The sequence below is a fragment of the Odocoileus virginianus genome, chromosome 11 (assembly GCF_023699985.2).
Source record: "Odocoileus virginianus isolate 20LAN1187 ecotype Illinois chromosome 11, Ovbor_1.2, whole genome shotgun sequence".
In the NCBI taxonomy this organism is placed as follows: Eukaryota; Metazoa; Chordata; class Mammalia; order Artiodactyla; family Cervidae; genus Odocoileus; species Odocoileus virginianus.
Genome location: NC_069684.1, coordinates 9,740,003 through 9,766,014, shown reverse-complemented (window position 1 = coordinate 9,766,014; position 26,012 = coordinate 9,740,003). Strand labels below are relative to the sequence as shown.

Here is a 26,012-nt window from a genome sequence, read left to right as displayed (position 1 = left end):
TGACCTGTTTGAATTAAATTTATGAATCTTACTATAAAATAAAGTGAATACAGAACACAAACCTGTTCCCTTTTTTGGTGCAACAATAACACCCTATTTGATACCTATGTGTTACTTTCCTAGAAACTGAGAATCAACAAGGAATCACTTATGACAGATCAGCAGGCAAGGTAGTTTGTGCACTATGTTATATATGTTCAGTTACAAAACATTGTTTTATGTGTTTCGTTTTACTAACTGAAGAGAATGGGGGGAAATGCTTCCTTGGCAGGGTTTTTTCTTTGAGGAAACAGTGCACTCAGTCCCTTTGAGTGCAATGAATAAATGACAGTGACCTTAAGTGGCTGTGTATTTCCAAGTGCTTATCACTGCTAAGAGCTCATACTGGGGGTTTCAAAAAGGATGACCAGGTGTTCAACAAATATTCACATCTTCCTGTTGAGAGTCCATCCTTGAATTAAGTTATAGCAGATTAAAAAACAAACAAACAAACAACAATCCCTCTCCAAGTCTCCATGGCTTCTGTCTCTCATGTAGATAAGGAATGCAGAAAGAAACTAACGAAGTAAAATCACACTAGAAGCCGACATGGGCCTGGAAGCACTACTGGATATAAGTCTTGCTTCTGTTTCTTGTGGCCATGCCCCTTGGCTTGTCAAATCTTAGTTCCCCAACCAGGGGTGGAACCCAGGGGAGCAGTGTGGGGAGGTGGGGCTGAGCCCAGGGAGACCCGGCTACAGTAACGGCCTGCATGCTCAGACAGGTCCTAGGTGCCAAACCCTGCCAGGAGCTTTTCATCAACCATCTCAGTTAACCCTCACAGCGAGCCCTAAAGCCAAGCTTTTAACATCCTATTAATATAAACGAGAAAAGGACAACGGGAGAGGCTGAGTAATTTGTCTAAAGTCACACAGCTAATGAGCAGCAAAATCGGAACCTGAGGCCAGTCCTGTCCATTCCAAGTCTTTACTGACACTTGTTACAAGGGTTTTGTTTTCCAGGCATGGTAATTGTATTGAATTTGAAACCTCAAAAATGAATCCATAGATTCATATTCCTGAAGGGGGAAACAATATCCTGCCTTTTATTTCATTTTTTTCCCCTTGAGTTCTGCCAAGTCTTGAGAAGCAACAGAAATGAAAATTAAATATACAAAGACAATGTGACATAGTACTTCGGGCAGGCATACACCTTGATTTACCTGTTAAAATGATGCCTACAAACATCCAAACACAGAGGAAAATGTTCCCTGTTGTAGGACCATATGCTGATGTAAGCTTTCCTTGAGCCAATGTGAATAAGATTCCAAATATCTAAAATAAAATAAGAGAAATATTTTATTAAGATTGCTTTTAAAAACAAATACCGTATTTCCTATAGAACTTTTCTTAACTATTTTATTCATATGATTTGGCTTCTAGAAACATGCATTGAAAGGTGGAATTTTTAAAAACAAAAGCTACAGTCAAATTCATTATCCATTAGATTATTTGGTAAACTAATGGTCTCAGATTTAAGAGAAATCAGAGGTTTACCTGTGCAGCAGCATTGAGAAGACCGGATGAAGTCCCTTCAGACTCAGGGTAAGTGATTTCAACAGCAAATTCGAAACCCAAGGGGAGGTAACCAGTCATGAAGAAACTATAGAAAATAAATTCAAAATCACAGAAGAAATCATTGGAAGAACAATATCACCTGTTGATGCAACTGCTTTACTTCTCAGACTTGTTAAAATTATCAAATAAGTGAAAGTTTTGAGGTTGGTGTGTGAAAGGAAGGCACTATTATGATTCACCAATTAACCTGAGGACGGGAGAACTGCGAAGCAAAACCATGAACTAGGAAGCAAAACAATTTCTAATTTTTTTCCAGAGAAAAATATACTCCTAGTTTTCTATGTCAGTTGTCTTTCTAGCCAAGTAAAAAGACTTTGGATTAAGTAAGGCTCATCCATTTTTCACCTACAGCATAGCAAAAAATAATTTTGAATTATTTTTTATAGTTCTAAAAAATTATGGAGAAGGAAATGGCAGCCCACTCCAGTATTCTTGCCTGGAGAATCCCAAGGACAGAGGAGCCTGGCAGACAATAGTCCATGGGGTCTCAAAGAGTCAGACATGACTGAGCGGCTAACACACGAAGAATTATACATTTATGTGCACAAGACAGATCTTTTTTAAAGTTTAAAAAATTAAAGGGCTTCTGGATAAACTTTACAAAATGAAAAGCCACAGCAGTAATACTTCAGGACGCTAACAGCACACTGTCATCCCTTTTGACACGTGCAAGGCTTACCCAAGCAACGCTCCAGTGACAAACACGATGACAATGTGTCCCAGGTTCAGTGTGAAGGTGAAGATGACCATTCCAACAAAGGACAGAACGTAAACGGTCAGAGTAGTGTGTCTGAAACAGAAACAACAGAATTGTTAATGTTCTGTCTGATTTTCCTTAGGCACAGAAAAACCATGTGGCTAATTCTGTTCTGTCCATATGGTAACAAATTCTTCAGATTTCAAGACCCATCCCGTCTTATCTATGGAAAATGGTTCCACCAGGCATGGACTTGAAAGATTAAATTGAAGTTTCAAAAGTTTCAGTTTGCAGCTGACAAGAAGTCACCTCACACCCAATGCTCAGACAAAGGAATACCCATAAGGATAAAAATCATTTTTATGGCACCAAATGGGATATGGATGGTTCCCTATCTGTATTTCAAAATTCAGATCCAATTCTGCCTCTTCCACAATACTTTTCCTAACCACTGTAGCTTACAAGATTTTCCTTTTTTTCAAACTCCCTAATCATTTTCTATGTATATGATTGACATTTGACATATATTTTAGTCTGTTATATGATTATTGAACTTTACATGCATGAACACCTTAATTTTTCCCAACTAGACTGCAAAGGTCCTAAGGACAGGGATCAAACATTGCTTCCCACGAATCTTAGCTAAGAGTGATACACGTAACAAAAGCTTGGTGAATGAATGGCAGTTATCCTGAGAAGAAAGCCAGGGCAACAAAGAACATCTGTATGCCAATCCGTTTCTTAATTATAAAATGGACCAAAGACTATTGATAAATATAAATCCTTTACACATACTCTCTTTATCTACAAATTTAATGGGTTTCATTCTAAGCTACCATTACATTACAATGAAGCCCCAGTAAGTGCTGTTTTAAATCATGTGAGAACTATTTGGAGAATTTTAAGATCAAAGGTACTTTGAAAGGGCTTAGATAATGATATCAAATATATCTTAGGCCTTGAAAGGTGTAGAGGACACAGTTCCATTACTTCATTCATTCACAGTTCCATTCATTCATTTCTCCCAAACATACGAGAAATTTCTGTCTGTTAAGAAATGCAGCTATTCTTCTACTTTTTTTTTTAGATGTAGCTGTTCTTTTAAGGCCCAGTGCAAAAGATGCTGCCTCGGAAAGCGCATTTCTCAGTCTCCCAGTTGGCGTTACTCACTTTTTCTTTTGTATTAGCATTTTTCTGGTTCCATATAGATACACAATTAATACAGAATCTTCATATTACCTATTACAGTATTATAGTCAAGTGTTATTACAGTTTTAGGGCATTTTAGCCAAAAACTTCATATCAAAATGCCTTATGCTCACTAATAATTTTTTGATAGGAAAAAACTTTTTAAGTTCACAACATGGAAAACAGCAATATAAAGTCTCTATCAAAAGCCAAATGTTTCTCAGAAAGGGCTCCTTTTAGAACAGAACTGATCTATTCTGGAGTGGTACATATGAGTACTGTTAGAGGAGAGGAGAGTTCATGAGGTATCCAAGTTCTCCAAGTTGAAACAAATATGACCAGTAAGATCATAGAGACCACTGAAACATTCAGAAGTGAAGGGAACCTGAGAGTGTCTAGAATGCAAGTCTTTCAGTGGTAATAATACTTTTTAAATTTCTCAGAATGAAAAGTAAACGTTCCTTTAAAACCAAAATACCTGAGGTTGTACACCATACATTCTCCTGCTTTCACTTACTTGTATGTTTTGGTATAATCCAGCCATAAGCCACAAAGAATAGATCCCACCATTCCAGCTAATACTAGTGTTAGCCCAATCCTTCCAGCATTCACTTCTTCACCCTTAAAATGTTTTTCAAAAGCTGATTAGACACTTCAAATTCAAAAAGATCCTTCACATTCCCATACCTTCTCATGTCAATGGAAATAAGCAGATACAATTAAGCATACAATATAACATGAAGAATTCAGTACATGTATTAGGGTGAATGGACATTCTACATTAAAGCAAAAAAACGAAACAAAACCTGACATATGGGAGAAATAAAAAAGGAAATTTTTCTTGATTCTCCATGGTTAGAAGGACAATGATTTTTGTTTGAATTCTTAAGCAATTCATAGGTGTCTGAAAAGAAAGTTAATCTGATAGCTTTTACATATAACTGCTTTCTCTTTTCAAAAGGAAAGAGAGATCAGGGCTTGATATCTACTTTTTTATATTTGTGTTGGTTTCTTTTACATATTTTTGGTCTTGTCTCATATAACCAGTCACACTATCCCTTTAAAAAAGAATAAAGAAAAAGACAGAGGTATTGTCAAAACAATAATAACTTCTGCTTTCTATGTTGTTTTATAAATTGGATTAAATGTAATTTCAATTGAAACAAGTATAAATCTTTTATAGCAACAAGGTCATACATCTTTAGTCTTATGATCATGCTCACAGGAATTATATTGCTGAAGAAAAGTTCTTGGCCAGGCATGCAACACAATATTGGCAGAAGCTTACCTCATAATGTGTCAGTATCATTTGATTTAATAATGTTGAGACAGAATAAAATGCTCCAGTCATGATACCTACAATAATAAAGAGAAAACTATTAATGTGCCATGTACTAGTTTACAAAGTGATATGGAGCACTCTGTGACACTTGTGAAAATACAATGTCTTCTTAGACAGTTGACAGAAAAAATTGAGACCTCTCACTATTCCCTTTCAAGGTTAACACCCAAACTTCGCAGAGATTACGATTGTAGAATTCTGTCATTACATCATTCATTATTATTTAGATTCAGACGTACGGGCCAGAAATCACAGTCCCATGCATAACACTGTATAACAGCAATCACGCAACTGATTGCTTCCTGAGCACCTATGCTAGTTGATGAAGGCCAAAGCGTTAAGACAGAACCCTTGCTGCAGCCATCTCGCCCCTGCATCAAAGATGTACAAGGAATTAGGAAGACAGCGTCAATTAAAGAATGCTTTAAAGGGAAAGTTAAAAACAGCTGGCTATCAGGAAGCACGTGACTAGGTTTGAATCATGGAGTTTCTTCACATATGTTGTATCACTTTAGGTCTAAGTCTCTTAACTGAGCTGAAATTTAAGCTTATTATTTTTCTATTATTAAATAGTTCAAGAATACAAAATAGTACAGAGAATAATTTAACAAATACCCTTACTCATCACTCTTTTACAAACGTTAACATTTTGCTATCTATGCTTCAGATTCATTTTTTCACATCTTCCTTAATCCTATTCTTTCTCAGAGGTAATCCCTACCCTGACCTTCATATTTATCACTGCAGATATTACAACATATGTGTATCAATAAACAACAGAATTAGCCTGCCTGTAATTAAATTTTTTATGAATAATATGGCATTGTATCCATCTGCAATTTGCTCATATTACTCAATATCATGGTTTTGAGATTTATCCATGTTGACACTTTTAGTTCTACCTCATCAGTTTTCTGTGGTGTATAAGTCCACTGTGCGAATATACTTCAATTTAACTATCTCTTGTCCTAAGTCAATAGATACTTTAAGGCTTTTTCCAGTTTTTCACTATTTAAAACAATATTGCAATAAATATTGCTTTTGTTCTTATGTATATAAGGGTTTCTCTAAGCAAAAATCTAGAAGTAAAACTTCTACTTTCTGGATATAGCCAAATTGCTCTTCAAAATGGTTCTACCAGTTTATACTACCAACAGAGTTCCTTTCCAAATTCTTGATAAATTTGTCTTTTTTGCCAATTTAAATGTGTGCGATATTGTATCTCACTCTGGTTTTGATTTGCATTTCCTCAATTCCTAGGAAGGTTGAGCATCATATATGAGCAACACACACACACAAACATATAAAGGCCTCTGATTTCCCTGGATGGTTTGCTCTTTTCTTTTTTTTGGTTTGCTCTTTTTTTACTGATTAGCAGGAGTCACTTTTATATTGTAGGTGCAAAGCTGTTGTTGGTTACATGCATTGCAGGCATTTTCTCATGGTTTATGTCATGTTTTTCTAGAAAATATCATTAATTTAATCCTATTTATCAATTTTTTAATTTAGGGGATTTTTTTCTTTTGCCTTAGAAAATTCTTTTAAGAATACTAAAGATGGTTTCCTATATTTGCTTCTAAAACATTAAAGTTCTGGCGACTTTCCTGGCTTTGAGACTCTGCACTTTGACTGCAGGAGTGGGTTTGATCCCTGGTCAGGAAACTAAGATCCCACCTGCCAGGCTTCACGGCCAAAAAATAAAAACCAAAAAAACATTCAAGTTCTGATTTTTACCCTTTGGTCTTTAATCCACAATTCATGTTCTAACTTCACATTATTTCTCCTTTATGGATAATCAATTCTCCCAAGATAAGTTACTATGTAGTTTCTCCTATACAAATACCAAGTTTTCATATATGCATATAAATGTTCTAGTCATCACTTTGTTGTTGTTCAGTCGCTAAGTCGTGTCTGACCCTTTGGTGACCCCATATAGCCTGCCAGGCTCCTCTGTCCATGGGATTTCCCAGGCAAGAATACTGGAGTGGATTGCCCTTTCCTTCTCCAGGGGATCTTCTGCTGTTTGCAAATATTCTAGTTTTTCTCTATGTAGGCACTTAGTGGCAAGGCCATATGACTACAAAAGGGAGCAAAAGTGCTAGTTCTTGTTTTCTTAGTAATCATGGAAGCATGTTTTGAGATATCAGCCTGGATCTCCAAGTGACTTGTGGCCTGTTCACAGTGGACCGCAGCATTGGCATGCTGTGCCATTTGAGGTGTTAGGCCATTTTTTTTTTTTTTTTTTTTTTGTGGGGTTTCATTGCTAACCTAGCCTATGCCAACTGATACACAGGGGTAGGCCCCTGGGTTCTTTATTGTGTTCCAGTGATCTAACTGTCTCAATTCAGTTCAGGCGCTCAGTCCTGTCCAACTCTTTGTGACTGTCTAACTGTCTATCCCTTACTAATGCATGGCATCTCATTACCACTGCTCTAGAAACCTTGATATCTGAGAATTAATTCCTCACCTTGTTCTTTATCAAAACTATCTTTGTTGCTCTTGGCCCTTACTTCCTTCACAGGAATCTTATAATTAGCCAAGTTCCATTACAAACCCTGTTTTAAGTTGGAGATTGCTAGATGAGGCCTATGTCCAGAGATCTTATCAAAAACCCCTGGGTAGCGAGCCTTTGTTACTCACTTCCCATTGAGCTCGGGAAGGCAGAGACCCAGTCAGCTTAGGCTGAGGAGTCCAAGGAAAACAAGAGAGGCCTGCGCTGAGGCTTGAGCCTACTCTACTGCATGGTGCCCTGTGGTGGTCGCACTCCTACTCCAGCCTCAGTGAGGAAAGCCGGAGTCTGCATAAAGAATTATACAGCAACGAGTATTGTTACCTGAATCTAAAGTGAGACACTTGTCTGAGTTTCAGAGAGCAAGTAGCTACAGTTGGGATATAAGTGATGACAAGTTTCTCCAAATAGCCCTGATGTCAAAAAAAAAAACAAAAAACCCGTTTCTCAGTCTTTCTGGTTTCCTGAGTTTTGGACACTGAAAACCTGTCCTAGGAGTGTGGTACCTAGCCAAACTATCCTATGTGCAAGTCTGCCCCAATCTTTTCTACATAATACTAGGCATGGATGGAGCAGACAAGTACACTTCTAAACGGTGGGATATGACCCTCACGCATTTAGACATTAAGACCCCTTTGGCGATGAACATCAAGTCAACAAGCTTCTCCAGCTGTTCTAGGGAATGTTGTTGAACTCTCTACAGTGTTTCTCAACTCATTCTTTCTAATTCCTTCAACAGGTAAACTCTGCTCAGTTTCCAGAGCCTCTGTATGTGTCTGACCTTTCCCTCAACCCAAATCTACAACTGGCATTTGTTAATACAGTGGTCCTGTAAGGTTAACTGGCATTATTACAATGTTGAGTCCTCCATAAACATGGTATATCCCTCCACTTAATTTAGGTCTTCTCTTACATCTTTCAGTGTTTTATAATGTATAAAGTCCTTCTTTTAAGTTTAAGTATAGCTGATTTGGGGGCTCCCCAGGTGGCTCACTGGTAAAGAACCCACCTGCCAATGCAGGAGACGCAGAAAACTCAGGTTCAATCCCTGGGTTGGGAAGACCCTCTGGAGGAGGTCATGGCAACCCACTCCAGTATTCTTGCCTACAGAATCCCATGGATGGAGGAGCCTGGCAGACTGCAGTCCATGGGGTCGCAAAGAGACGGACATGACCGAGCAACTGAGCACAGTACTAGCATAGTTGATCTACATGAAGTTCTCTTTAGTAGATTTGTTCCCAGGCACCTTATACTTCTGGCTGCTATTATATCTTTTTATAGGAATGCAGTTGATATTTTCACATTGTTATGTATTTAATATTATTAGTTCTAACAAGAGAATGTAGGTTCTCCTGTGTTATTTTGTAGACCATGGGGTTAGCAAGCATTTTCTGTAACAAGAGACAGTAAATACTTTTAGCTTTGCAGGCTGTATGGTCTCTGATGTGGCTACTTGGTGCTGCTCTTATAGTTCAAAAGCAGCCATAGTAGAAAATGTGTAAATAAATAAAATGTTAAACAGGCCATGGCCAGATTTGGCTCATAAGACAGTTTGCTGACCTCTGATATATAAGGTCATGTTATCTGTGAATAAAGCATCTTTTTTCTTTCCAATTCATGTACCTTTAATTTTTCCTGTATTAGTGGGCCAGCCAGGACTTTCAGTTGGATGCTGAGCAGAAGTGGTGACAATAAGCATCCTTGCTCTAAGGGATACTTCTTATTGATTCTCAAGGGGTAATGCTTCTGAGCTTCTGTCTTTGGAAAGATGTTTGCTACAGGGTTTTTGCAGATAAACTCTGTCAGGTTCAGAAAGTTTATTTTTCTCACAGATGGCTAAGAGTCTTTAACCAATGGGTACTGTATTCTATCAAATGCTTCTTCCTCAGCTACGGGGTGAATTTTCCTCTAGTATACCCCCTCCCCACACCTGAAACTATAAAGACAATCACAGTGACATCTGAAGGCAAGTAAGACAGAAATAGGAGGTACTGGTTAACAAACAGTGTTAATATAAGAAATAAAGAATAAACAGAACAAATCTGTTGGTGCCTACAGTCAAAGCTACAGTGTTAGGAGGAATATCTGCCTGCTATGCTGAAAGATCTAGAAGGATGAGATTTTGATAGAATACTCCAGTTAGATGACAGTTTGCATAAGGTCAAAGAAAGGAATTATTGATGACATTTTCCTTATGGCAGTCAGAATAGTAATTCATAAAGGACCTAAAAATACCCTGGGAGAAATCATTAAAGAAGAAAGTACTTCTGTCTTTAACAGCTATAACTTGTTTTTATTGTTTTAAAAACACGTAAAAAAGCCCATTCTGAAGTTTTTGCTTTTAGTTCAAAATTTAAGTTTATGACTATGCTATTATTATAGAGTTAATAAACCTATTTCATTATCTCATTAATTAAAACTCAAACCACTAAAGGAAAAGAATCTGCAATGCTCAAAGGTTTACACAGACATGAACAAAAATAAAAGAAACCACTTACCATAACTGATCAATAAAAGGACAAAAGGAATGTTTTTAAATAGGTTTCTTATTGATTTCACATAGGAGTACTCTCCAGGTGGACTGTCTTGGAGAACTGCTTGAGCCTGGCTTGGAGGATACTGAGGTTTTTCTTTGAATGCTGGAAACATACACAAAAAGATAATTCAATATACGTGTCTTCCTTAGTGAGCAGACTAAATTTAGTTTAAGTTTAAAGAGGTACTAAAAGTCTTTTGTGGTAAGGCTGTTCATTTTCACTAATTTCTAAGTGAAGAATAGTTTGGTGTTATCATCTCAACCCTCTGAGACTAACTAAAACTCAGAGATTTGGCCAATTCACATAACTGAACTACAAAACCATCAATAAGACTATGTTAAACTTTGCCCAGGGATTATTCCAAGTTTAGTTAAGCAAGATTAATTTTTATTATGTTAAGTATTCTATTTCTAAATTTGGTTCAATTTGTAATTAGAGATAAGGTTAGATATGAGTAAGCCAGTATCTTACTGAGCTTTTAGATGACTGGCTTGAGTTAGTACCTCTTTTCTTCTGAAACCTGATATAAAGTTTATTATTTCTAGAACTGAAAAGGTCCAAGAGGATTCATTGGAGCAGAGCTAGGTCCTGCTTGCTGACCCACGTTGGCTGCATATGGAAAATCCAGGGGTAGAGCTGAGAGAAATAAAAGTATGATACATGGTTTCTGAGATCTTAAGTTTTAGCACTGCTCATTTCTATGCAGTTAGATCACACAACCTTCTCAGCCAGACATTTATAGACTGTCCTTTTGCTGAGCAAGGGAGGATCTACCAACTTCCTGCAACAGATGGCAAAGGAGAGATTTCTGTAGGGTTTTGCTAGCTGGGAATCAAGACTTTTTGCTAGAAGAGCTGATCTGCTAAGACTGGTACTCCAGAAATTAAAATCTAGTTTTGGTATTGACTCAAAATTTTAAATTAAAATAGATGGGAAATGCTGTATTTCACTGAATCTAAAATGGTCTGATGTTGGCACTCAATGATGTTGGCAGACATCAACATGGTTATATAGTTTTCACACAATCATGTCTTGATTTCCACCAATGTTACTTGCCACTGGTATTTTTTTACTGATACAAGAATATTTAACTTGAAATCTGTCCTCTTAGCAAACTTTTAAGTGTATAATAAGTATTGTTAACTATAGGCATAATGCTATACAGCAGATCTCTAGAACTTTTTCATCTTAGATGTCACTGATGAATTAAGAATAAAGTAATCTTTTCTAAAATATTAGAACTTCCTCTTTCTCTTTAAACAGTGGCTATTTCTTTCTTCCAACAAAGAAGGCCTGCTTTGTAGTTTGACAGTGGGCTAGATCTGATGGACCTGACTGTCGATTGTAATCACGTAGAAATTTTTTAAAAATACAGATTTTGAGAGTCTACCGAAGGCTCAATGAGTCAGAATGTCTAGAAGAGAACCTTAGAATCTGCATTAAACACAAAACTCAACACCCAGCCAGGTTTGAAAATTACTGCAAGAGAAAGAAACTGTTCTTAAACTTGTACACAATATTTTAATTCTCTAATTCTATCTGCTGTTAAAAAACCGAAAAATTACAGTTCTTTGCTCATCAAACCGTGGATTAATTATGATACAAAGAAAACATTGAGCTAAAAGACTTCTACTATCATAGGTCTTACAACTAATGCAAGAGGAGATATAACTCATATTTACTTTTTAATATCCTTACACTGGAGGGCTGGTAGACATAAAACGTTTAAGTAGCTGCAATCCCTCTTCTTCCTCTCACCCTATCTGCTCCTTGCACTGTTGAGGACGTCTGTTGTCCTTTCCTGAAAGCCTCTTTGCATCCTAGTTAAGACAGGAGATATCTCTTTTTATTAATATTGGTAAAACAGAACTCACATGGTTTAAAACAACATTTCAGAATGTAAAAACTATGCTTATGACATAGTCATGGGTGTTCAGTGAGTCTTAAGTCTCTAAGATTTTTTATTTACTATGGTAAAATAAGTCTAAATGGCTCAGATTTGAACTCAAATGCAAAATGAAAACAAGTTCTGGTAGTCTATAACTCCATTAGACTTGTTTTGTCAACACAAGGGTTATCTCTTAGTTTCAGGAAGTTAGCTGCTCTCCTGGACAAAATCAAGCCTTTATCTACAAGCTATGCAATATAGTAAAGTCAGGCTTCAGTCTATGAAGAAAAAGAAGAATAAAAAAACCATTGATCTATCACCCTTTTTACGCTGCATTGTTCCTTTCAAAAGATAAAATATGCCTTTTTCTTTCTCCTTTGAAAAATAGACTTCTACCTTCTCCCCACCAAAAAGTTGTGCAAATAAAATAATTAACTAATAAAACTGTTACTCTCCACCCGTGGCAATAGGCATGGAACGTAGCCAAAGGGTTTTTGGGCAGCACATTCAAACTTTTTCTCCTGTGATGAATAAGTAACAAATCTACTGTATTTAGGACCACTTCTATTTTTTAAAATCAGATTATAATATTATCTCTTGATTTCATTATTTGTACCTGTGTGATTCAAGCAGACATTACACATATTAACTTATTATAAGACAAACACAGGTTTTAATCTTGACTCTGCCTCAACTTACTATATGACTCTGAAGAAATCAATTCCTGCTTCTCAGCTATATAGCTTTCTCATCCATAAAATGGAGATAATAACAACAAGCTGGTATGAGGATTACATGATATAAACGATGTAAAAGAATTTTATAATTATTGAGCATTGTCCTTTTGAGGAATATTTATTTTAAAAAATCAGAATTTTCAGTGAACTCCCTGACAGTCCAGTGGTTAGGACTCGGCACATCCACTGCAGGGGGCAATGGTTCTATCCCTAATCATGTGGAACTAAGATTCCACATGCCGGGCAGTGTGGCCATAAATAAATAAATAATTTTTAAAAATAAAATCAGAGACTTTTCTCAGACTTGAAATTCTTATAGACTATGTAAAATGTATTTCTATTAGAAGTTTGTAATAGCAACCAATATATAAATATCTTGAATATAAGAATCAAAAAGTAAAATTATGTATATATGTTATATACTCATATATTTTAAAATTTTAATATTAAATATTTTGACTGCCGTTAACTTTTGATTTCTGTCATCTACTCATTTCAGTGAATCAGGATGATAAGGATTTTAACTGACATACTTAAGTGATACAGTTTACCGATCTGCATAACAACTTTCAAATACATTATCATTACCATTTACACAAAAGGAATCTGAATTGAAACAAAAAATCAGACTAAGTAAAAATTAAAATGATATGTTTGTATAAGTAACATTTTATTAATGGAATTAGACTGCCTAGGCTCCAATTTTTGTCTTTAGCATTTATTAACTGTGACCATGGGTAAGTTAAATTTACTTAAATTCTGTGCCCCAGTTTCCTCATCTATAAAACAGAAATGATAATACACTACTGCCCTTATAGGGCTGTGAAGATTAAATGAAATATACCATGTAGTATGCTTTTAAACATATTTAGGGCATATAAATCAAATGTTAGAGACAATAATAGTGTTCTCCCAATAAAAATGGGGTATTAGTATGAAATTCAGTGGAAGGCTAGGGTTAATTCTTAGAAATGCTAGATGGATTACAATTACAGAGGGTAATAGGATTACATGGCATGAATCCTCAAGTTAGTATTTTAGGAAGAATGCTCAATACCAATTTGGTATATGTCACATTGCTGAAAAGCATCAGCAAAATTAAATTATTTTATAAGATTTGGTTGGGTTTCCAAAGTATTTATGGGTAGAATTTAGAAGAAAGTAGGATTGCCTTAATAATTGAGGAATTTTAAGAAAGTGGGTTTTTTAAGTAAACCAGATTTTCCTCAAGAGGAATTATTTAGTTATAAGGAAAACAGGTACATTTTACATTTAAATGTCACAATTTTAAACTAGACTTGCATAACACAACTGTATATTATCTTACTTTTATATACTATGTTTAGTATCATAAGATTACAGGTCACCAAACAAAACTTGACAACAAGCCTTTTATTCCTATTTCATTTCCATTCCATTTTTTTTCATTCTTCCCTCCCATTTCCACTTCCACTGTCTATTCATAAGCCATAAGTATATAAATAAGTAATTATATACATGAATAGCTCTCTTTTAATTTCTTAAATAACACAGGGTGATATGCCAATGGTCACACCTATTATTATTTTTTGTCCTACTCCTTTGACAAATAAAAATCTTGCTTTTGTAGCATCTCATATATATATATGTTTAAATACATATGTGTCATATATATGACTTTATATCTAGAGATATCTTATATACAATCTATTACTCTCACTTCTTCCAAAGAGATAAGCAATTGAGGCAATAAAAAAGGAAAACCAGAATTTATGCAAAGATACACAGCAATCAAAGGAAAGAGGATTTTATATTTTAATAATTCCTATTGCTAATGGAAGATCTATTTATGCAAAATGTATATAAACTATATTTCATATTTCATCCAGCAAATCAAATATGGATACCAGAAAAGTAGATAGAGGTATTTGTTGTTTATTTTTGTTTGTTTGTTTGTTTTAAAAATAAAGATTTCTTTTAAAATTTTGTTACACTGCCAAAAGACTACAAGGCATAATTTGTCCTTTTTCAGTAGTCAGCACACAGCAAACATGCTATTTCCTAACTGGAACATAAAAACCAACCACAGGTAGCCTGGACATGTCAGAAGACTTTAAATGCTACCAAGAGAATATTTTCTTCATTATTTTAAGGGAAATTAAATATGTGGCCTAAGTTCCCTCTCCCTGGGTCCAGCAGTTCATCTCTAAAGGTGATCTCTATCAAAACATTAACTTTCTCTGAAAACTGAGGATTTTTTAATCTGGTGATCATAAAACTTGTATTTTTCATTACTATAATGACCATAGTAAAAATTAATATATACAATTTAAAACTCCAGCTGTAATGAAATTTAACTATAAATTTTAATGATTAAAAGATAGCCTTTCATCTTTATGGTTCCTTTCTTCTTCAAATCCATTTAAGATACACTGAGTGCCCAAAAGTCACGCTAGCAGCTGCATTACTTTAAGTAAGCCTCACCTACTCTTTCCCCTGAAATCAAAACTATTTCCCATGAAAAACAAACTTTAAATAGCAGACCTTCCCAAACCGTCTTCCAAACTGCTGACGGCTGCTTGCAGCTGATCCTGACTGACTGCTTCAAGAGACAGGCCCGGACGGGAGGACTCGGGGACGAGAGGCAACAGCGGGGGTCTGCGGGAGCGGCCTGACAAGCAGACAGTTGCCACAGTTTGAAATTCTGCTGAGCGGCTTGCTGCTGCCCACGATCATTCTCTGGCCAACATTGTCAGATCCAGTTAATTGTTAAGTTGGGGATCCCTGGAAGGATTTATCATTCAAAGGAAGGTGACAGCCTATTTGCATCATTGCAAAGCATGACAAGAACTTATTCCTGGCGAGGTTAGTGTCTAAGATGCAGAATGTGTAGACGGATATGCAAAGAGGAGGCAGGTAATATGCTTGAAACCAACAGTTATCAGGAAAGAAAAATTAGTAGGGAGATATATGAGATGAATTAGTCTTCCAACCCTGTGCAGTATTAAGACAGATGTAATGGACCACAGCATATCCCTAGGGTTGCAGCATTCATGATCTAATCAAGAAAGTGAACAGCGAGGATGAAAGAGGCAGATAGCACTTGAGATATTATCTGTACAAGTTTTCAGGGTCGGTTATTTTTATTTTCCTATGTTTGTCATGCACTTATCTAGTTAAGCTTTAGGGAAAGTAACTCACTTACCAATTACTGTTAAAATAAATAAAAGTGTGGCGACAGCTGATGTTCCATAAAACATGGTGCTGATATTACAAGAAAGCAGTTGCGTGTCATTCTGTGTGTTGGGCACTAAAACTGGTGGCAGCAAAAAGCCAACTGCAGTTCCAAGCTGTAAAATGAACAGTTCTGTTAATTCTTCTTATTATAAGAGAAAAAGGTAACTAATACAACATAAAAAAAAAAAACCACAAGTATGTGTAAGGTGCTTTCCTAAGCTCTAAAGAACCATGTTCTTATGTGTTTTTACCATTCTACTATTAAAGGAAAATTGCTAACAAATGTCTTCCCTATTCAATAAACATTTACTAAGCTGCAATCACTTAAATGATGCTGCTATAAAGTTGTGTAAGATACACTCCTTACCCTTTGGCTACTTAAATCAGAAAAGAGAATAAAAATACACATGCACACACACACAAAATGCTGAGAAAAGACAAGCTACGAAATGCGAAAAAATATCTGTAAAGCATATATTTGATAACTCTCTACTATGCAGAACATATAGAGAACTCTTACAACTCAACAACAAAAAAGACAAACATCCCAATTCAAAAATGGGCAAAGGACCTGAACAGACTTTTCTCCAAGGAAGATATACAAATGCCCAACATGCATAGGAAAAAATGCTCAATATTATTAGTTATTGGGGAAATGCAAATCAAAACTATACCCACTAGAATGGCTATAATTTACTTTTTTTCATTTATTTTTATTAGTTGGAGGCTAATTACTTTACAATATTGTAGTGGTTTTGTCATACATTGACATGAATCAGCCATGGATTTACATGTGTTCCCCATCCCGATACCCCCTCCCACCTCCCTCCCCACCCCATCCCTCTGGGTCTTCCCAGTGCACCAGCCCTGAGCACTTGTCTCATGCATCCAACCTGGGCTGGTGATCTGTTTCACCCTTGATAGTATACTTGTTTCAATGCTATTCTCTCAGAACATCCCACCCTCACCTTCTCCCATAGAGTCCAAAAGTCTGTTCTGTACATCTGTGTCTCTTTTTCTGTTTTGCATATAGGGCTATCATTACCATCTTTTAAAATTCCATATATATGCATTAGTATACTGTATTGGTCTTTATCTTTCTGGCTTACTTCACTCTGTATAATGGGCTCCAGTTTTATCCATCTCATTAGACCTGATTCAAATGAATTCTTTTTAACGGCTGAGTAATATTCCATTGTGTATATGTACCATAGCTTCCTTATCCATTTGTCTGCTGATGGGCATCGAGGTTGCTTCCATGTCCTGGCAATTATAAACAGTGCTGTGATAAACACTGGGGTGCACGTGTCTCTTTCAGCTCTGGTTTCCTTGGTGTGTATGCTCAGGAGTGGGATTGCTGGGTCATATGGCAGTTCTATTTCCAGTTTTTTAAGGAATCTCCATACTGTCCTCCATAGCGGCTGTACTAGTTTGCATTCCCACCAACAGTGTAAGAGGGTTCCCTTTTCTCCACACCCTCTCTAGCATTTATTGCTTGTAGACTTTTGGATAGCAGCCATCCTGACTGGCGTGTAATGGTACCTCATTGTGGTTTTGATTTGCATTTCTCTGATAATGAGTGATGTTGAGCATCTTTTCATGTGTTTGTTAGCCATCTGTATGTCTTCTTTGGAGAAATGTCTGTTTAGTTCTTTGGCCCATTTTTTGATTGGGTCATTTATTTTTCTGGAATTGAGCTGCAGGAGTTGCTTGTGTATTTCTGGTCATTTCTTTCGTTTCTTTAGGTAGATATACTCCTAAGTATTCTATTCTTTTTGTTGCAATGGTGAATGGTATTGTTTCCTTAATTTCTCTTTCTGTTTTCTCATTGTTAGTGTATAGGAATGCAAGGGATTTCTGTGTGTTAATTTTATATCCTGCAACATTACTGTACTCACTGATTAGCTCTAGTAATTTTCCGGTAGAGTCTTTAGGGTTTTCTATATAGAGGATCATGTTGTCTGCAAACAGAGTTTTACTTCTTCTTTTCCTAGCTGGATTCCTTTTATTTCTTTTTCTGCTCTGATTGCTGTGGCCAACACTTCCAAAATTATGTTGAATAGTAGTGGTGAGAGTGGGCACCCTTGTCTTGTTCCTGACTTTAAGGGAAATGCTTTCAATTTTTCACCATTGAGGATAATGTTTGCTGTGGGTTTGTCATATATAGCTTTTATTATGTTGAGGTATGTTCCTTCTATTCCTGCTTTCTGGAGAGTTTTTATCATAAATGGATGTTGAATTTTGTCAAAGGCTTTTTCTGCATCTATTGAGATAATCATATGGTTTTTATCTTTCAATTTGTTAATATGGTATATTACATTGATTGATTTGTGGATATTAAAGAATCCTTGTATTCCTGGGATAAAGCCCACTTGGTCATGATGTATGATCTTTTTAATATGTTGTTGGATTCTGTTTGCTAGAATTTTGTTAAGTATTTTTGCATCTATGTTCATCAGTGATATTGTCCTGTAGTTTTCTTTTTTTGTGGTATCTTTGTCCGATTTTGGTATTAGGGTGATGGTGGCCTCATAGAATGAGTTTGGAAGTTTGCCTTCTTCTGCAATTTTCTGGAAGAGTTTGAGTAAGATAGGTGTTAGCTCTTCTCTAAATTTTTGGTAGAATTCAGCTGTGAAGCCATCTGGTTCTGGGCTTTTGTTTGCTGGAAGATTTCTGATTACAGTTTCGATTTCCATGCTTGTGATGGGTCTGTTAAGATCTTCTATTTCTTCCTGGTTCAGTTTTAGAAAGTTATACTTTTCTAAGAATTTGTCCATTTCTTCCAAGTTGTTCATTTTATTGGCATATAGCTGCTGGTAGTAGTCTCTTATGATCCTTTGTATTTCAGTGTTGTCTGTTGTGGTCTCTCCATTTTCATTTCTAATTTTGTTGATTTGGTTCTTCTCTCTCTGTTTCTTGATGAGTCTGGCTAACGGTTTATCAATTTTATTTACCTTTTCAAAAAACCAGCTTTTAGCTTTGTTGATTTTTGCTATGGTCTCTTTTGCATTTATTTCTGCCCTAATTTTTAGATTTCTTTCCTTCTACTAACCCTTGGGTTCTTCATTTCTTCCTTCTCTAGTTGCTTTAGGTGTAGAGTTAGGTTATTTATTTGACTTTTTTCTTGTTTCTTGAAGTAAGCTGGTATTGCTATGAACCTTCCCATTAGCGCTGCTTTTACAGTGTCCCATAGGTTTTGGGTTGTTGTGTTTACATTTTCATTCATTTCTATGCATATTTTGATTTCTTTTTTGATTTCTTCTATGATTTGTTGGTTATTCGGAAGCTTGTTCAAAGAGGACACAAATAGAAGGAGAAATATACTGTGTTCATGGATTGGAATAATTAATATCAGGAAAATGACTATACTACCCAAAGCAATCTATAGATTCAGCGCAATCCCTATCAAGCTACCAACGGTATTTTTCACAGAACTAGAACAAATAATTTCACAATTTGTATGGAAATACAAAAAACCTCGAATAGCCAAAGCAATCTTGAGAAAGAAGAATGGAACTGGAGGAATCAACCTGCCTGACTTCAGACTCTACTACAAAGCCACAGTCATCAAGACAGTATGGTACTGGCACAAAGACAGAAATATAGATCAGTGGAACAAAATAGAAAGCCCAGAGATAAATCCACGTACCTATGGACACCTTATCTTCAACAAAGGAGGCAAGGATATACAATGGAAAAAAGACAACCTCTTTAACAAGTGGTGCTGGGAAAACTGGTCAACCACTTGTAAAAGAATGAAACTAGAACACTTTCTAACACCATATACAAAAATAAACTCAAAATGGATTAAAAATCTAAATGTAAGACCAGAAACTGTAAAACTCCTAGAGGAGAACACAGGCAAAACACTCTCTGACATAAATCACAGCAGGATCCTCTATGACCCACCTCCCAGAATGTTGGAAATAAAAGCAAAAATAAACAAATGGGACCTAATGAAATTTAAAAGCTTTTGCACAACAAAGGAAACTATAAGCAAGGTGAAAAGACAGCCTTCAGAATGGGAGAAAATAATAGCAAATGAAGCAACAGGCAAAGGATTAATCTCAAGAATGGCTATAATTTTTTTAAAAACCCAGAAAATAACAAATGTTGTTATGATGTGAAGAAACTGGAACTCTTGTACAATGTTAATAAGATTGCAAACAGCACGGTTACCAAGGAAAACAACTTGGCAGTTCCTTAAAAAGTTAAACACAGAATTACTATATAACCTAGTAATTCCTCTCTTAGGTATATACCCCCCAAACTGAAAACAGGTATTGAATATTGCACATGAATATCCAAAGCAGTCTTATTTGCAATAGCCAAAAGGTGGAAACAACCAAACTGTCCATCAATGAATAAACAAAACATGGTATATTATTCAATGAAACATTATTTAGAGAATGAAATACCGAGAGATGCTGTAGCATGGATGAACTTTGAAAACATGCTAAAAGAAGCCAGACACAAAAGGTCACATACTGTATGATTTTACTTATATGCAGTATTAGACTAGGGAAATCCATAGGGAAAAAGCAGATTAGTGGTTGCCAGGGGCTAGAGACAGGGGGAAAACGAGGAGTGACTGCTTAGTGGAATTGGGTCTTCTTTGAGGGCAGATGAAAATGTTTGGGAACTAGAGGTGATGGCTGTACAACACTGTGAATGGACTAAATGCCACACAGATGTACACTTAAAAATGATTAATTTTATGTGAATTTCACCTCAGTAAAATAAAATTGTGCTAACTATGATAATCACAACAAGAGAAATAAAACCAAGATATTAAAGGAGCTTCAATGGGGCAAGACATCCTATTCTTTGAAGGTGAGAAGGGCCAAGATAGGTTTCAAAATGGAGGCTGAGGCAGAGACAGTAACATTCACCAAATATTTCACTTTCTCCCTATAAAAAGCTGGATCAGTTCAGTTCAGTTCAGTCGCTCAGTCGTGTCCGACTCTTTGCGACCCCATGAATCGCAGCACGCCAGGCCTCCCTGTCCATCACCAATTCCCAGAGTTTACTCAAACTCATGCCCATCGAGTCGGTGATGCCATCCAGCCATCTCATCCTCTGTCATCCCCTTCTCCTCCTGCCCCCAATCTCTTCCAGCATCAGGGTCTTTTCCAATAAGTCAACTCTTCGCATGAGGTGGCCAAAGTACTGGAGTTTCAGCTTCAGCATCAGTCCTTCCAATGAACACCCAGGACTGATCTCCTTTAGGATGGACTGGTTGGATCTCCTTGCAGTCCAAGGGACTACCAAGAGTCTTCTCAAGCACCACAGTTCAAAAGCATCAATTCTTCGGTGCTCAGCTTTCTTCACAGTCCAACTCTCACATCCATACATGACCACTGGAATAACCATAGCCTTGACCAGACGGACCTTTGTTGGCAAAGTAATGTCTCTGCTTTTTAATATGCTATCTAGGTTGGTCATAACTTTCCTTCAGAGGAGTAAGCGTCTTTTAATTTCATGGCTGCAATCACCATCTGCAGTGATTTTGGAGCCCCCCCGCAAAAAATGAAGTCTGACACTGTTTCCACTGTCTCCCCATCTATTTCCCATGAGGTGATGGGACCAGATGCCATGACCTTAGTTTTCTGAATGTTAAGCTTTAAGCCAACTTTTTCACTCTCCTCTTTCACTTTCATCAAGAGGTTTTTTGATAGAGACAATTAAATGTGTAATTACGAGTGTGGTAAGTGCAGAACTGTGATGAGAAGGAGAGACTGTCAAGACTGTCAGGATCGTGTAATTGATCATCCAAGCAAGAATACTAGTCGGAGTGAAGGGGACTCCACGAGCAGTTGTGCTGGACAACAGGTGTACACCTGAACTATTCCAGGCCAGTTGGAACATATGGTCACCTTAGTCAAGAGAGTACTTTGGAGGAGCGTCTTATATAGACTTGGGGTTCCAGAAAAGTTTCTGAAGGGGCAAAGATCCAGATAAGAAGTTAGAGTTAGCCAAGTGAACAAGAAATGTTCCCAGTCAAGGACATCATGTACACAGGAAACAAAGAGCATGACCTTATGTGCAACTGATCAAACCCAGGTCTCCTGCATTGCAGGCAAATTCTTTACTGTCTCAGCCACCAGGGAAGCCCTGAGAAACTGGAAGTAGGGCCCAATTTCCCTCAGAGCAGAGGAAGCATTTGTATGTGAGGAATGGGGGCTGCAGACAGGTGATGCTGAGCAACTGGCAGAAGGCAGAACAGGAAGTCTCACTTTGTCACCTTAATAGAGTTTGACTTTTTTCCCCTAAGGGCAATGGAAGACAATGCAGGCAGGGCAAGCGAGTGCCCAGGACAGATTTGCACATTAGAAAGACCACACTGGATGAATGTGGAGAATTAGAGGGAAGAATCCAAGAGCCGCAGATAGGAAAATCAGTTAGCAAAGCTCTAGGTGACAGCTGCAGGTGGCCAAGGCTAAGATGCGGCCCTAGAAATGGAGAGCAATGAGCTAGAAGACAAGGCAAATTTTGATTGGTGGGGTCATGTAGGAGAGTCAAGTGGGAATATCTGGCTGACCAGTATCTATATGAGTCTGAAGCTCATTAATTTATTGAATACATTCTTACGGAGAAACTACAATGTGCCAGGCACTATAGTAAATGCTGTACATTCAGACTATGTGCCTTCTTAATGAAATCGAGCATCTAATGGTGGGGATGGGAAATGAATAATTATTAACAATTATAGATGGTAAAGAATCTGCCAGCAATGCGGGAGATCTGGATTTGATCCCTGGGTCAGGAAGATACCATGGAGAAGGAAATGGCAACTCACTCCAGTATTCTCGCTTGGAGAATTCCATGGACAGAGGAGCCTGGTTGGGCTACAGTTCATGGGGTCACAAAGAGTTGGACATGACTAAGCGACTAACACTTTTATAAATATATCAGATAGTGATAAGCACTACACACAGGATTAAAGAACAATGGTATAATAACAGATTGACTGGGCAACTTTAAATGGGATCCTCAAGAAATGCCACTGAATGATATTTAAAATGAATTTAAACTGAGAGCAGAGTGATAATAAAGTTGTAACAATGTGATCCTATGAAGAAGAACCTTCCAGGCAGAAAGAATGTTTTTGCAAAGGCCCTTATGCAAAATGCAAGCTTAGTGTTGTTTAAGCAACCAAAAACATATTAGTAAAGTTTTGTCAGAGTAAAGAATTTAGATTTTATTTTAATTACTCTGAAAAATCACTGGAGAGTTCAAAGTACAGTTATGACATGATCTGATCTATGTTTTACAAAGTCCCTGGTGGTCCAGTGGTTGATTCCAAGCTTCCAACGCAGAGGGTGCAGGTTCCATCCCTGGTCAGGGAACCAGATCCCACACGTCAGAGCTAAGACTAGCCAAATAAATAAATAAAAAAGGTTCTCTTGGGAATTCCCTGATGGTCCAGTGTTAAGACTCCATGCTTTCACTGCTGGGGCTATCTCTGGTTGGCTAAAGATGCATAGCTGGGGGTCGTGAGCAATTGCACAGCTACTAGAGACAAGAAAGGATGAGAACACTTAGGGAGAACGTAGTAGGAAGGCCCAGAATGACGCTAAGAGTCAGAGGGAAATCAACCTATAAGAAAACATTTCTATTTACTATTCATGGAATAGATAATACAGAGGCAAGGAGTTGATATTTCTATCATGCTCAATGAAGCATTAATCTTGAGTATAATTTTGTAAATGAGAAATATTTTAAAGAAACAGATCCTATCCAAACATGCAGAAGCAACCAACTAAAATGTCACAAGTTATTTTCAATATACAACTATATACAATATATACAATACAATACAACTATATACAATATACAACTACATTTCAAACTATCCCTTCGTCTGTACTTTTAAAGGAAATAAATAAAAGCAGTAGGCCCACATGTGGAGTTCCTCTTTACATGGATTTTAAATAGATTTTACTGTGATCTTGAAACAAGTGTTAGACCAGATGCAGGAGAGTAACATTCCTTTGTTACACAGCTGCTATTGTTACTGCTTAGTCACTTGAGTCAAGTCGGACTCTGTGCAACCATTGGACTGTAGCCCACCAGGCTCCTCTGGAAAGCTCCAGGCAAGAGTACTGGAGTGGGTTACATAGCTACATGTAGTGATATATGCATAGAGAGGTGACGTTTTTGTTATAGCTTTTCAACTTGATTCTTCTCAAGCTGAATGAACACTCAATATAATTTACATGAAATATCATAGGACTCCATATGCAAAATTTAAATTACATTAAAAGGACCATTTTGCAAATAACACACATGTGCGTGTGCACACACACACACACACATATTTTACCTAATAATGCTACTGGAATGCTAATGGAATTTGAACCTATGGTGTTGGTAAAGTCTACAAAACACCTTAATGGAGACTTGGCAAAATAAGCCACCTTTTTACAATGAATTTCATGATCTGTGATTTGTCTTGCACTTTCTCACCATCAAAAGTTGGTAACTGGACACAGTAATGCTGTGAGGTCCTTATCACTAGAATATTTGGCAATCATTTATAAATGTCTGCTATGTACCAGGCACTCCACTGACTGCTAATACATAAAATTAAACAGAAGTTGTTCACACTGACCACTCAAACTAAGGACAAAATTCTTGACTCCAACACCTTCCTTTTGCAAAGAATACACTGGTGACATATATAATACCTACCTTAGTCTCATTCACTGCTGCACTCATAAGTGTTAGGCATTTATGGGCATATACCATTACTTTATAGGTAATTCTCAGAGATAACAAGGTAGTCATTTTAAACTGGTTTTGAAAGTTGTTTCCACAAATAAACCAAACCCCCTCTTTCATCCGAGACTGCTTTCTAGTTTATGACTACTTATCTCCTCTCCTTCCTTTATAGAATGCCTCCTAAGGGTTCATCCATATACCTAGACCCCGCGGCCTAAACCGTTTTATCTGGTCCTTAAGGAATCAATTTTCACCTATCACCCAGTCCTTACCTGATTCCCTAGCACGGCGGTGGCGCAAGCTGTGGACACTTCCTTGGGCCCAAACCACACTGAAGCGATGTGGGAGGGCAAGCCGAGGATGAACACCTGGGCTACGGAGCACAGGCACTGGCCCAGCATGGAGACCCAGAAGAGATGCTGCTGCACGCTGCCGCACTTGACCCAGGCGCCCAGGCAGTTGAGGCCGGAGCCCAGCAGGGCGGTGAGCCGCAGGCCTCTGGTATCCAGCAGCCAGGTGGCCGGGAAGATGAGGGGCACGTAGGCCAGCATGTACACCATGGACAGCCAGTCGATGTGCAGCGAGGAGACGTTGTAGAAGCCCTCGAAGACGTTGCTGATGATGCTGTACTGGATCCACTGGAAGGCGTTCACCAGGGAGTAGGCGCTGAAAATCAGGAGCACGACAAAGCGCCTCGGGGAGAGCGCGATCCGGGGCACCAGGGTGCCCTCGCCCCCCGGGGTCTCCTCGCCCGGGTCCTTGGGCAGCAGCCGGGCCTGGGTCTCCTCCTCCGGGGCCAGCGGAGTTTTCGGCCCGTCCGGGGTTCCCGAGGCGGCGGCCTTGGGGCTGTCCTGAGAAACCCCGCTCAAGGCCAGGCAGCCGGCCGTGGGCCCGTTCTGCGTCTCCGCGCTCACCTTTCCGGCCGGCGTGTCCCCCGGAACCAGGAGGTATCCGTTCGCGGGCGGGTGTCCGTTCGCCACCGCGGTCCCCTCCTCATCGTCCGGCCGCGCCATGTCCCTGGGCTCCCCGGAGCCGCCGGGCGCCCCCGCTCTCCTCCCAGCCCTGCACCCCTCCCCCAGACGGCGCCCCGAGGCCCTCCTTGCACCCACCCCCAAAACTCCTACCCCTTGGCCCGGCGCTCCTGCGACGGTCTCCCCAGCCCGGGGAGCCTGGGTGTGAACCGAAAGCCGCAAAGCCGCGCCGCCTGAGTCCGCAGGCGAGGTCCTGGTCCCCACGCGCGGCCCGGGCGTGCGTCCCCCCGGGTGCCAGGCCGGGTAGGCGAACGCAGCGTCACCGCGCGGTGACGGCTCGCGGGCCAATCAGCGGGCGCCCTCGCCCGCGACAGCCAATCGGGGCGCGTCCGGAGGGGCAGGGCGGGGCAGATTTTGCCGGGTGGCGGAGGAGGAAGGCCACGCTGGAGGACGCGCGGCTGGGTGATCGCCCCCGTGAAGGATGCCTTGGGCAGAACTCCTCAGACTCGGGGATGGGCGGACGGACGGGCGAGAGGCGACCCTTGGATCGAGTAACTTGGGAGGGGAGCGAGGGGGTAGGAGACAGG

At 38.5% G+C, this 26,012-nt stretch overlaps 1 protein-coding gene across 1 annotated transcript in view; it reads right to left on the bottom strand.

Annotated features, from left to right (window-relative positions):
* The window catches only part of FLVCR1 (FLVCR choline and heme transporter 1), a 31,305-nt gene extending 5,767 nt beyond the window's left edge, over nucleotides 1–25,538 (bottom strand). Inside the window, exons 1-8 of the mRNA XM_020890477.2 lie at nucleotides 24,727–25,538; nucleotides 15,699–15,843; nucleotides 9,851–9,991; nucleotides 4,790–4,857; nucleotides 4,019–4,122; nucleotides 2,296–2,406; nucleotides 1,536–1,641; nucleotides 1,202–1,313 (exon numbers count right to left, since the gene is read on the bottom strand). Coding sequence (XP_020746136.2) covers nucleotides 1,202–1,313; nucleotides 1,536–1,641; nucleotides 2,296–2,406; nucleotides 4,019–4,122; nucleotides 4,790–4,857; nucleotides 9,851–9,991; nucleotides 15,699–15,843; nucleotides 24,727–25,467 — 1,528 coding nt within the window. The 5' untranslated portion in view covers nucleotides 25,468–25,538. The remainder of the gene's footprint in view (nucleotides 1–1,201; nucleotides 1,314–1,535; nucleotides 1,642–2,295; nucleotides 2,407–4,018; nucleotides 4,123–4,789; nucleotides 4,858–9,850; nucleotides 9,992–15,698; nucleotides 15,844–24,726) is intronic.
* Nucleotides 25,539–26,012: the final 474 nt, after the last annotated feature.